The 12486-nt window shown below is 39.4% G+C and overlaps 1 protein-coding gene across 19 annotated transcripts in view; it reads left to right on the top strand.

Annotated features, from left to right (window-relative positions):
• Positions 1–12486, top strand: part of LOC138763842 (terminal uridylyltransferase 4-like) — a 113662-nt gene that overhangs the window by 83174 nt on the left and 18002 nt on the right. For 18 of the 19 annotated variants that reach the window (XM_069938688.1, XM_069938678.1, XM_069938685.1 and 15 more), the window contains 6 exons: positions 445–522; positions 6851–7028; positions 8478–8525; positions 8608–8696; positions 10372–10487; positions 11623–11783. In XM_069938688.1, the coding sequence (XP_069794789.1) occupies positions 445–522; positions 6851–7028; positions 8478–8525; positions 8608–8696; positions 10372–10487; positions 11623–11783 (670 nt within the window). The remainder of the gene's footprint in view (positions 1–444; positions 523–6850; positions 7029–8477; positions 8526–8607; positions 8697–10371; positions 10488–11622; positions 11784–12486) is intronic. The other variant, XM_069938689.1, reaches the window with a different exon arrangement.

Below are 12486 nucleotides of genomic sequence, written 5' to 3'. Positions count from 1 at the left end.
TGAAAACCGACAAAAATCTTCCCAAGCGGTAACCATTTACCTTTCAAGCACCAGAGCCTGGTGAAATTCATAAATGTTAAATTCTGTGCACAGTAGAAGAATTGCCTGATATTGGTGAACTTGGGGAAGTGAGATTGGACTGTGAATCAAAGAACTTTTCTGAACTTGCATATGCATTGCATACACGTGCGCTTAGAATTAGAAGGGGGTTAAGTTAAGTGTAATAAGTTAAAGTTTGATCCTGTTTTAATGTCTAAAGAAAATTTTTGTTTCAGTCACCATTTGTCTTGGTGAATTTCTATTGCTGCTGGGTTGTGTATTGTTATGGGCCCAGAGGACCCCAAAACCCAGATGTTCAACATTTTACCAAGTTTATCGTCCAAATCTCTGATGCTTGTAATTTTTTTTCTAAAATGAGCATAAAAATCATAACTTTTTTTGTAGATTTTTGATGGACAAGAGGTGCCGCAGAGAATTGTAGATGGATGGAATGCCTTCTTCTTTGATGATATCGAAGAACTGGTAATCAGTATTATTTTGATACATATGTGTGTATTTTAGCATAAATATAATTAGTGACAATCCTGGAATTTAATTGTTTTAGAAAAATAATGTTTTATGAAGAGCATAAAATATGGAAGATCGAAATTTACAAAACGGTACAGTCTCTTCGGCCCATGATGTTCCGCTGATATATACCCATTCAACAAATTAAACCTTTCCTACCTCACACTCATAACCCTCTATGATTCTTGCATCCATCTGCCTAAGTCTTTTAAATGACCATATTATACCAAACTCCACTACCACCCCTGTCAATGCATTCTAGGCACCCACTTACATTTGACATCTCCCTAAATTTTCCTCCCCTCACCTTGTACAGGTGTCCTCTGGTATTTGCTAGTCTCACGCTGGGAAAAAGGTCCTGGCAGTCCACCCTATCTTTACCTCTTATAATCTGGTAGACCTGAAAAAGTCACCTTTCATCCTTCTTAATTCCAATGAGAAAAACCCCAGCTCTGTGAGCCTTGCCTTATGAGACATGTTCTCCAATCGAGGCATCATTTAATTTCCTCTGCACCCTCTCCATGGTACCCACATCTTTCCTGTAATGCGGTGACTAGACTGAACACAATATTTCAAGTGGGGTCTAACTAGAGCTTTAAAGAGCTGCAATATTACATCATGACTCTTGAACTCAATCCCTGACTAATGAAGACCAGAATACCATAAGCCACCTTAATTACCCTATCAACCTGCGCAATAACCTAGAGAGATCCGTGGATTTGGACCCGAAGATCCCTCTGTTCTTCCACACTGTTAAGAATCGTGGCATTAACCATGTACTCTACCTTCATTTAACCCTCCAAAATGCATCACTTCACACTTATCCTGATTGAACTTCATCCACCACTATTCCATCCAACTCTGCATCCTGTCTATATCCTGTTGTAACCTTCTGCACTATCCACAACACCTCCAACTTTTGTGACATCTGCAAACTTACTGACCCGTCCCTCTACTTCTTCATCTGTCATTTATAAAAATCACAAAGAGCTGGTATCCCAAAAGAGATTTCTGTGGAATTTAACTTGTCACTGACCTCCAGGCAGATATATGTTCCAACTGCTACTACCCTCTGCTTTCTGGAGGCAAGCCAATTCTGAATCGACAAAGCCTAGTTTCTGTGGATTCCATGCCTCATAATTCTAGCATGGATCTTATCAAATGCTTTATTGAAATCCTTATTAAGATGCCTTACTAAAATCATCCTCTCTTCATTGATCTCTTTTGTTACTTCCCAAAAAAACCCAATTAGGCCCCTGAGGCACAACTTACCCCTCACAAAGCTATGTTGACTATGCCTAAGAAGACTATACTTCTCTAAAACCTCATAAATCTTGTCCCTAAGAATCCTCTCCAATATCCTGCCAACACTGTCGTGACTTATTGGTCTATAATCTCAGGATTCTCCCTATTACCTTTTTTAAGCAAGGGGACCACATTTGCTATTCTCCATTTCTCTAGTACCTTGCCTGTGGCCGGGAAGGATGCAAAGACCATTGCCAACACCTCAGCAATATCTTTCGTCACTCCCTGTAGTAACCTGGGGTATATTTTGTCCTAATCCTGGGACTTATCAAGAAGATCCAACACTTCCTCTTTCTTAACCTTAAAATGCTCCAGCACTTAAGCCTGTTCTATACTGACCTCCCATTGACTAAGATCCCTCTCTCTGAAGCAAAGTATTCATTTAGGGTTTCCTTTACTCTCCTCTGCCTCCAGACATGTTCCCTCCTTTATCCTTAAGCAGCCCTACCTTCACGTGTGTCATCCTTCAGTTCTCGTATTCATAAAACTCCTTGCTGTTTTCTTTAATCCTATTTGCCAAGGCCTTCTCGTGCCCCCTTCGAGATCTCCTAAGTCCTTCCTTAGTTCCTTCCTGGCTACCATATAATTTTCATGAAACCTTCCTGTCTTATGCTTCCTAAAAGTTATGTCAGCTTCCTTCTTCCTCTTAACTAGCTGTCTCAGCCCTTTTGTCAACCATGGTTCCCTTGTCCTATCATCTTTTCCCTGTCTCAGTGGGACAAACCTATCCAGAATTGCATGCGAGGTCCCTAAATATCCTCTGCGTTGCTTCTGTGTTTTACCCCCTTGAGAACAACTGTGCACAACTTGTTCTCCTCAGATCCTGCCTAATCCCATCAAAATGAGCCCTTCCCAAGTTAAACGCTTCACCATTTTGTCTACTCCTATCCTTGTCCATAGCTAAAGATCAGGGAGTTGTGGTTATTATCATTAAAATGCTCCCCACTGAGAGATCTGTCACCCAACCAGGTTTATTACCCAGTACTAGATCCAGTTTGACCTCTCCACTCATCAACTTGTCCACATAATGACAAATTCTGCCCCATCTGTCCCTCTTGCAGTAATGAGATGCCAGTCAATATTTGGAAAGTTGAAGTCTCGTATTTATATCAATCCTGTTATTTCTGCAGCTTTACAAAATCTGCCTCCTTATCTGTTCTTTTGTGTCCTGAGGGCTCTTTGGGGCCTATGGACTTCTCCCAATAGAGTGATCGTTCCCTGCTTGTTCTGACTTCCACCTACACTGACTCAGTAGACAATCCCTCCACAAGGTCCTCTCTTTCTGCAGCTGTGATATTATCCCTGATTAGTAAGGTAACTCAACACCCCTCCCCACCCCCCTCTTTTTACAACCACAGAGGATAGTCATTTTGACCAGTTTTGTTTCTGAAAAACTGGTTTTATCCCTTTCTCATAACTCTTCATTTTTTTTATTCACCTGAATTCAGCTTTCAACATGGATACTGGTGTTTGTCATGTTACTGTGTATATAAAAAAAATAGTCTCATCTTTTTTAATGTAGTTTAATATGATGTACTTTGATAAGAGGAATGAAAAGAACGATTACTATCTGCTCAGAGGAATCCATGTGATCTAGGGCATGAATCACAAAAGGTTAGCAGGGTAATCCAATAATAGGTAAGAAAGCAAGTGGTTTTATTGTAAAAGGATTGGAGTTGAAAAGGAGGGGGTTTGTTACAATTGTACTTCCAGGCAAACCTCAAAGCAAAGCTTGAGGATGCAATCCGCCTCACGGACTCATCCCCTGAAACCCTCTGGGAACAGCTGAAGACTACCATACTGCAATCCACTGAAGAGGTACTGGGCTTCTCCTCCAGGAAAAACAAGGACTGGTTCGACGAAAACAGCCAGGAAATCCAGGAGCTGCTGGCAAAGAAGCGAGCTGCCCACCAGGCTCACCTTACAAAGCCGTCCTGGCCAGAGAAGAAACAAGTCTTCCGTGGCGCATGCAGCCATCTTCAGCGCAAACTCCGGGAGATCCAAAATGAGTGGTGGACTAGCCTCGCCAAACAAACCCAGCTCAGCGCGGACATTGGCGACTTCAGGGGTTTTTACGAGGCTCTAAAGGCTGTGTATGGCCCCTCACCCCAAGTCCAAAGCCCGCTGCGCAGCTCAGACAGCAAAGTCCTCCTCAGCGACAAGATCTCCATCCTCAACCAATGGTCAGAACACTTCCAATCTCTTTTCAGTGCCAACCGCTCAGTCCAAGATTCCGCCCTGCTCCAGCTCCCTCAACAGCCCCTAAGGCTAGAGCTGGATGAGGTCCTCACCCGGGAAGAGACATATAAGGCAATTGAACAACTGAAAAGTGGCAAAGCAGCAGGTATGGATGGAATCCCCCCCAGAGGTCTGGAAGGCTGGCGGCAAAACTCTGCATGCCAAACTGTATGAGTTTTTCAAGCTTTGCTGGGACCAAGGAAAACTGCCTCAGGACCTTCATGATGCCATCATCATCACCCTGTACAAAAACAAAGGCGAGAAATCAGACTGCTCAAACTACAGGGGAATCACGCTGCTCTCCATTGCAGGCAAAATCTTCGCTAGGATTCTCCTAAATAGAATAATACCTAGTGTCGCCGAGAATGTTCTCCCAGAATCACAGTGCGGCTTTCGCGCAAACAGAGGAACTACTGACATGGTCTTTGCCCTCAGACAGCTCCAATAAAAGTGCAGAGAACAAAACAAAGGACTCTACATCACCTTTGTTGACCTCACCAAAGCCTTCGACACCGTGAGCAGGAAGGGGCTTTGGCAAATACTAGAGCGCCTCAGATGCCCCCCAAAGTTCCTCAACATGGTCATCTAACTGCACGAAAACCAACAAGGTCGGGTCAGACACAGTAATGACCTCTCTGAACCCTTCTCCATAAACAATGGCGTGAAGCAAGGCTGCGTTCTCGCACCAACCGTCTTTTCAATCTTCTTCAGCATGATGCTGTACCAAGCCATGAAAGACCTCAACAATGAAGACGCTGTTTACATCCGGTACCGCACGGATGGCAGTCTCTTCAATCTGAGGCGCCTGAAAACTCACACCAAGACACAAGAGCAACTTGTCTGTGAACTACTCTTTGCAGACGATGCCGCTTTAGTTGCCCATTCAGAGCCAGCTCTTCAGCGCTTGACGTCCTGTTTTGTGGAAACTGCCAAAATGTTTGGCCTGGAAGTCAGCCTGAAGAAAACTGAGGTCCTCCATCAGCCAGCTCCCCACCAGGACTACCATCCCCCCCCCCCCACATCTCCATCGGGCACACAAAACTCAAAACTGTCAACCAGTTTACCTATCTCGGCTGCACCATTTCATCGGATGCAAGGATCGACAACGAGATAGACAACAGACTCGCCAAGGCAAATAGTGCCTTTGGAAGACTACACAAAAGAGTCTGGAAAAACAACCAACTGAAAAACCTCACAAAGATAAGCGTATACAGAGCCGTTGTCATACCCACACTCCTGTTCAGCTCCGAATCATGGGTCCTCTACCGGCATCACCTACGGCTCCTAGAACGCTTCCACCAGCATTGTCTCCGCTCCATCCTCGACATTCATTGGAGCGACTTCATCCCTTACATCGAAGTACTCGAGATGGCAGAGGCCGACAGCATCGAATCCACGCTGCTGAAGATCCAACTGCGCTGGGTAGGTCACGTCTCTAGAATGGAGGACCATCGCCTCCCCAAGATCGTGTTATTTGGCGAGCTCTCCACTGGCTATCGTGTCAGAGGTGCACCAAAGAAGAGGTACAAGGACTGCCTAAAGAAATCTCTTGGTGCCTGCCACATTGACCACCGCCAGTGGGCTGATATCGCCTCAAACCATGTATCTTGGCGCCTCACAGTTCAGCAGACAGGAACCTCCTTTGAAGAAGACCGCAGAGCCCACCTCACTGACAAAAGGCAAAGGAGGAAAACCCAATACCCAACCCCAACCAACCAATTTTCCCCTGCAACCGCTGCAACCGTGTCTGCCTGTCCCGCATCGGACTTGTCAGCCACAAACGAGCCTGCAGCTGACGTGGACATTTACCTCCATAAATCTTCGTCTGCGAAGCCAAGCCAATGGAGAACATGGTGTTGGTGAAGCCACATTTGGAGTATTGTGCAGAGCTTTTGTCCCCTCACTTGAAAGATGATCAAGGAGCATTGGAAATAATCCAAAGGAAATTCACTAGGCCAATTCTTGGGATGGGAGGGTTGTTCTGTCGAGAAAAAGCTGTATTCCTTGGGTGTTTAAAATGATGGATGACCATGGTTAGTATAGTGGTTATTGCAATGCAGTTGCAGCGCCAGCGATCAGGACAGGTTCAAATCCTATGCTATTTGTACGTTCTCCCCATGTCTACGTGGGTTTTCCCAGGGGGTTCTAGTTTCCATCCACCTTCCAAAATGTACTGGGAGTTGTAGGTTAATTTGGTTTGAATAGGCAGCATGGGTTCGTGGGTCAAATTGGCCTGTTACCGTGCTGTATTCCTAAAAGAAAATATATGATGCTATGGGGACTTAACTGGGTAGATGTTGAGATGTTTTCTCTATTGCAATAGTCATTTAAAACTGAGATGCAAAATTTCAAGAGTGGTGCCAACTTGATCATTATATAATTTAAGATGGAGATGGATAGATAGCTTGAAATGAGTTTTCAAAAGATTGAGTAATTGAAGGTTCTAGGGAACTGATGCAGAAGAGAGTTGAAGCCAGCATAGATCAGCCATGAATGAACATGCAATTTGAGAGGGTGGCCTGTGCTTGGACATGTTTTTTGTGTTCTTTCACTTTTTCTTTAGGAGTACTAAATTTAACACCTGTTTGGTTTTTTAATAGTGTTAGAGTTTATCAAAATGTATTCTGCCACAGATTACCGGCATCTGCCAGTAAAATCCAGGTCTTTGTTGCTTTGTATTCCACTTCAGTGTCATAAATGTCTTTTTTAATGCATTGAATATTCTTTTTGCTTACTATAGAAAAAAAGATTGCCAGAACTTGGGAAGAACAAAGAATCAGTGGGTGAACTTTGGTTAGGCCTTTTGCGATTTTACACTGAAGAATTTGATTTTAAAGAATATGTTATCAGTATCAGACAGAAAAAACTTTTAACAACATTTGAAAAGCAATGGACCTCAAAATGCATTGCTATAGAAGGTATTTAAATTTAAATACATTTATTCATTTGCCAATTACCTACTTCTATTTAAATGCCGTTAATTATAACTATAAAATCAGATCCTCATGTTCATTGGGACAAAAATCAGTGCACAACCCTGAAATATTTATTTAATATAGAACAGTTTTAAATGTGATTTGCACTTGATTTTTAGTTGCTGATTGTCTTTTTAAATCCCAGCAAGAATTTTCAATGTTGTAGACCAGATAGGAGCATTGGGCTGCTGCCCTTTACCTATTCCCTAAATTTCATGATTTATGAATATTGTTTGACTCGTTGTTTCTTTCTTCTGAAAGTTTATGACCATTATTTTTGTTCACTAATTATTTTCAGATTTTCATCTTGGCATGAACATCCAGCCCTCCTCCTCTACTCACAATCGTCCAAAATATTAGTGCGCCTCTAATTCTGTATTCTCAGTTTGATTTGCTCTAACATAGGTAGTTGTTCCTTCATTTGTTGAGGCCTTAAATTCTAAAATTCCTTCCTCAAATATCATCATATCTGCTGCATAAAACCTTTCTCTCAAACAAGTTTTTGGTTATTTGCTTCCAAATACACATTAATGCCATTTCAAGCATTTGAGAAGGTGCTACATAATTTTAGCTTTTTTGTTGGTTTATTCCATGTGGAACTGAAAACCATCATGAATGTTTACATTTTGAAGTAAACATTTTGAGTTATTTCTTATGCCGTTTTAATATTGAAGACATGAATTGATGGTAGGATGAAGAAAAGTTTCCACCAAGTTGACTTGTACTTACAAGGTGCAGGTTGAATACAGATCATTTTGATTTTTTTCTGGAACAGTGTAATTTTCATCACAATATTCGCAACCCATACCCTGACCATAAAGAGGAAAAGTTGTTGCATTCTTGGGTCTCTGACTTGTCCATTAACCTATCAATAATACGTGAAAGCACTCTGAAGTAACCTGTCTCCCAATTTTACCCTTCCTTGCTTGACCTCTGCTCTTTTTGCAGTTAATTGGACTAAGATTAGAAATTGCTTTAATCAGTATGCCTATTTCCTTAATTTGATGAATGATTGTAAGGAAGCTACCTAAAATTTTGTAATTGTTAAAAAATTTACCACAGTGTGATCTTCTCTTTTGGGTCTTTTATTTAAACTAAAAATTTATGGTATTTTCTATTAGCTTTTCTTTTTTAATATCAACATTATAGATAGTACAGTATTATTTGCCTATAATCAATTTTGCATATAATGTAGGCAGTGTAACTGTGCAAGTCATCTGAAAGAAATTTTAAAAAGATGAAAACGTTTGAACTTATCGAATTTGGAATAATTCTAAACTTACCTTCAAATCTAAGATCATTATTATTTCTAATAATTATGTGATAAAGAAAGTTAATGGCAGTTTAAACCCTTAACAAGATTCAGTGATGCTGGACCTTGTTTTTTTTTAGATCCTTTTGACTTGAATCACAATCTTGGTGCTGGAGTCTCGAGGAAAAGTAAGCCCTTTTTCAGTTGATCTTTTTTCTTGCAACAAAAGCATCGACATAGCTTTAATCCGGATAATTGCTTCTTTTGCAGTGACCAACTTTATAATGAAGGCTTTTATCAACGGACGCAAATTATTTGGTACTCCTGTATATCCACATCCTGGCATGGAAACAGTATGTGTACGAATATTTTCTTTGCTTTAAAATAAACTCAAATGTATTTTAATGCTTGCCTCATATCCTAAATAGTTTCCCAGGACTAACACCTTACATATGTGACAAATTGATATTGTTCTAACTATATCCAACTGTGTTTATGTAAATCAGTGGTTTCCAAACTTTTTCAACTGCCGCCCCCAGGCCACATCCCCAGTGCCATCCACCTGCCCTCCCACCGTCACACGCACACACACACACACACACACACCCCACTTTCTTGGTATTAAGTCTACTGCAAATTTAAAATAACAACTAATCTAACACTATAAACAAGGGTATGTATCTCACAAATAATGCTTATAGTAAACCAATTTATTTAGCAATAGGAAAGGGTAAATTACATTTTACCTGAAATAACGTGGTCGGTCCCAATCCCAGATGGTCAGTCACTGTCCCAGCCGGTTTCTGTCTCTCAATTGATTTTGATTGTAAACCAATCCAGAGATGATTTCATTGAGAAGGCTGAGTATTTAATATTATGAAAAGGCTTGATTGGATAGGTGTAGAAATCCAAAACCGAGACCATGAATCTAAGTTTGTTACTTCAGGCCAAACAGTTTTTCCACAGAGAGTGGTTAGAATGTGGAACATGTGACCATATCAAGTTGTTGAGGGTGCATGGCACAGTGACCTTTAAGAGAATATGTACATGAGGGTGAAAAAAATTGGAAATTATGTGGATTGAACAATATGTGCAGTAAAAAACTGACACAATACCAGATAGGTTTAATGACCTGATTCTATTTTGTAAATTCTATTAATTAAATAGAATCTTTATTTAGTACAACATTAATGATGGTATTCATGTTTCAAAATATATTGTCTATTATGTTTGTAAGGTTTTACTTGGCAAATAAGAGCTGAATTATGATGATCTATTTTTGAAATACCAAATTCCTAAAAAAAATGCTCCGTAAATTTTTTGTTTTAATATTACTTTTCTATCATTATCCATTTCATTGGGATAATTTTTGATACATTATCCCAATTTTGGCAAAGATTTTGGAGCCCATATAAGGCTGTCAGGAGGTGAAAGTAATCATAGGCATGTAGCCTCTACTTTTGGATCCAAATATGCAGTCAGGGAATTTGCATAGATACTGATATTAGGTGGATAGAAAGGAAACAAAGTATTAAAAAAGTTAGCTTAATGGAGGAGGATTCAGAGGAAGGATTGATGTTAGATTATTTAGATAAGGAAAGAGATGTTGACATGGAAGAAAAAGAAAATGAAGTTATCTTAGGCATGATGAACACTACAAAAGAGACAAGAACATGGAAGCAAACTGATGTTCTACAAAGAGAAAAAGGTAACTTAAGGATGCAAGACCTGCAAAATATGATTAGGCATTTGGAGGTAGGTATCAGGAATTGAAAATCTAAATGGTTGTAAAATGTGTCTATTTGCAAGAGAAAGAGTGAATGAGATATTGAAAGTGAAAATAAGATGGTCCAGAAACTAAAAAAAAATTAAAACTGGAAGCAAAATTTAGAGCCTTTCATTCATGTTTAAATTTGAATCTTCTGTTTCAAACTTTACATCATATTGTTCAACCTTTGGATCACCAGTGGAAAAAAATAGTGGTCCAGTGATCAATTTTCTATCATGATCAATAACCTGGTATTTGCTTTTTAGGATTACTTTTTTGATTCAAAAATCCTTACTGATGGCGAGTTGGCACCAAATGACAGATGTTGTCGGATCTGCGGCAAAATTGGACATTACATGAAAGATTGTCCAAAAAGAAGGAGGTGACAATGAATTTGCATTTATATGGGAAACCATTCTCCCAGTTTCATTTCCATTACATTAGACCTAACAATGATGCCCTCATGCCATTAACGAATTATATTGATTTATAATCTTTTATTCATGAATTCCCATGCATCATGTTTGGCAGCAGATTTAACTGTCTGTTCTATTTCTCTGCACCTATTCTCCTCTTACCTGGAATCCAGGATAGTGCATTTCGGTACCACTGGCTTCATCAGTCACTGCATGCAATTAAATAACAAATACCACCAACTCATTTCATGTTTCCTCATAACTTGGTAGGCCATTTTGCTTATTGAGTCTTAGAGCAATCCCTTTAAATAATCCTCTCTCTTCTATCCATTAGCAGCCCTTAATGTTCTTATCAACTACCTTCACTTGGGCCAACCTGTGGATTTATTAGCCAACCTGCTTTTTGGAACATGGGAGAAACAGAATAGGTATAGGCGCAGGAAACTTCATCTTGCCAGTACTGTAGATGAGAATCAGATCTGTCCTATCAGTAATCTAGTTCAGTTTTCCATCTTGACCTATCTCCATTCCCTAGCGCCTTCCTAAGCTACAGCTGCCATTTTACTAACTTCCCATTGGTCTCGGAACACCATCTGAAATTTAAAGAGCAATTTTCTGTACTACTTTGAATACATAATTTTGTATTGCTGAAATAAATAATGAATGACTGTGGATCACCTCCATTTGGTCCATTTATGAACTTCCAGTATTATTTGTCATGTTAATTCTCCATTCTATTCAATCTTACTTCCATGTTTTCTGCTTCTAATAGCAGGTTGTGGCTTTTAGGACCTAATATTTGAGTTCAAAATTCTCAGATAACCAATATTTCACTTTACACTATCAATCCTTGGTCATTCAATTACTCCTGCCATCCACCCTCACATTGATTTTTCCTTGCTTTTCTCTCCTGCCCCACAAATACTGCATTTCATTTTAAATGTATTTTTAATGATCTCTACAATACTATTTTGAATGCCATACTTTTAAATGGCCTTTATATTAATAAAATCAGCCAAAATTTGGGGATCAGAATTTCCTCTTTGTTACCATTTTACAAATAAAGAATTGTAACATTGACTACATATTATTTTGTTTAAGAATGAAGAAGAAAGAAAATGAGAAAGAGGAAGAAAAAGATTCAAAGGAAGAAGAAAAAGAATTGAGAGAAAAGCGATGTTTTATCTGTGGTGATACTGGTCACATGAGAAGGGATTGCCCAGAAAATAGAACATCCCGAACACGGAACAACTTGGTGTCAGGTAATGTGTTTTTTGAGAGGAGATGCAGTATATTAATTCAATGCATTTCTTAGTAAAAAGTTTTAAAATTCCTTCAATATTTGGAATGAAATATTTCAAAATATTTACTGATGCAGTTTGATAATATTCAGTATTAATAATAATACTAAAGAAAGTGAAAAGGCATATTTATTTTCCAAAATGATCATAAAACTAGTGTGAATCACCCCAACTTGCTTCCTAATGTTCTATGAACAATCTAAATCAAAAATTATCTCCATATATAGTACCCATAAAATAAATGTCCCAGTTTACTTCACAAAAAATGGACACAGTGGAAATGTGTGTGTGTGTGTGTGTGTGTGTGTGTGTGTGTGATTTTTCTTAAAAGAATGCCATACATTTCATGTATGGACAGGATAACAAACAAAGAAGTTCTACAAAGACAAAACGTACATTACTTTAAAGAATCAGAAAACAGCAATCAAAATTCATCATGCAAAGAGATACTTTAGAACATTTAGTTACAACTGGAAAGCTGGAAGGAAAAAGAAGCCGAGGCAAATAGAATGAAAATGATAGATGGATTAGCGTCATGGTTAGAAGCAGGGGAGGCAACAACTACAATTTGGAAGGTCAGAGACCATGATGGATGGCAAGACCTGATCGCCCACGCCGAATAGCAAGGCACCTGAACACATACACACACAATATAATTATAATT

Source organism: Narcine bancroftii, chromosome 5, assembly GCF_036971445.1.
Source record: "Narcine bancroftii isolate sNarBan1 chromosome 5, sNarBan1.hap1, whole genome shotgun sequence".
Lineage (NCBI taxonomy): Eukaryota > Metazoa > Chordata > Chondrichthyes > Torpediniformes > Narcinidae > Narcine > Narcine bancroftii.
Note: the sequence above shows the minus strand (reverse complement) of the source record. Positions and strands in the feature narration are given on the sequence as shown.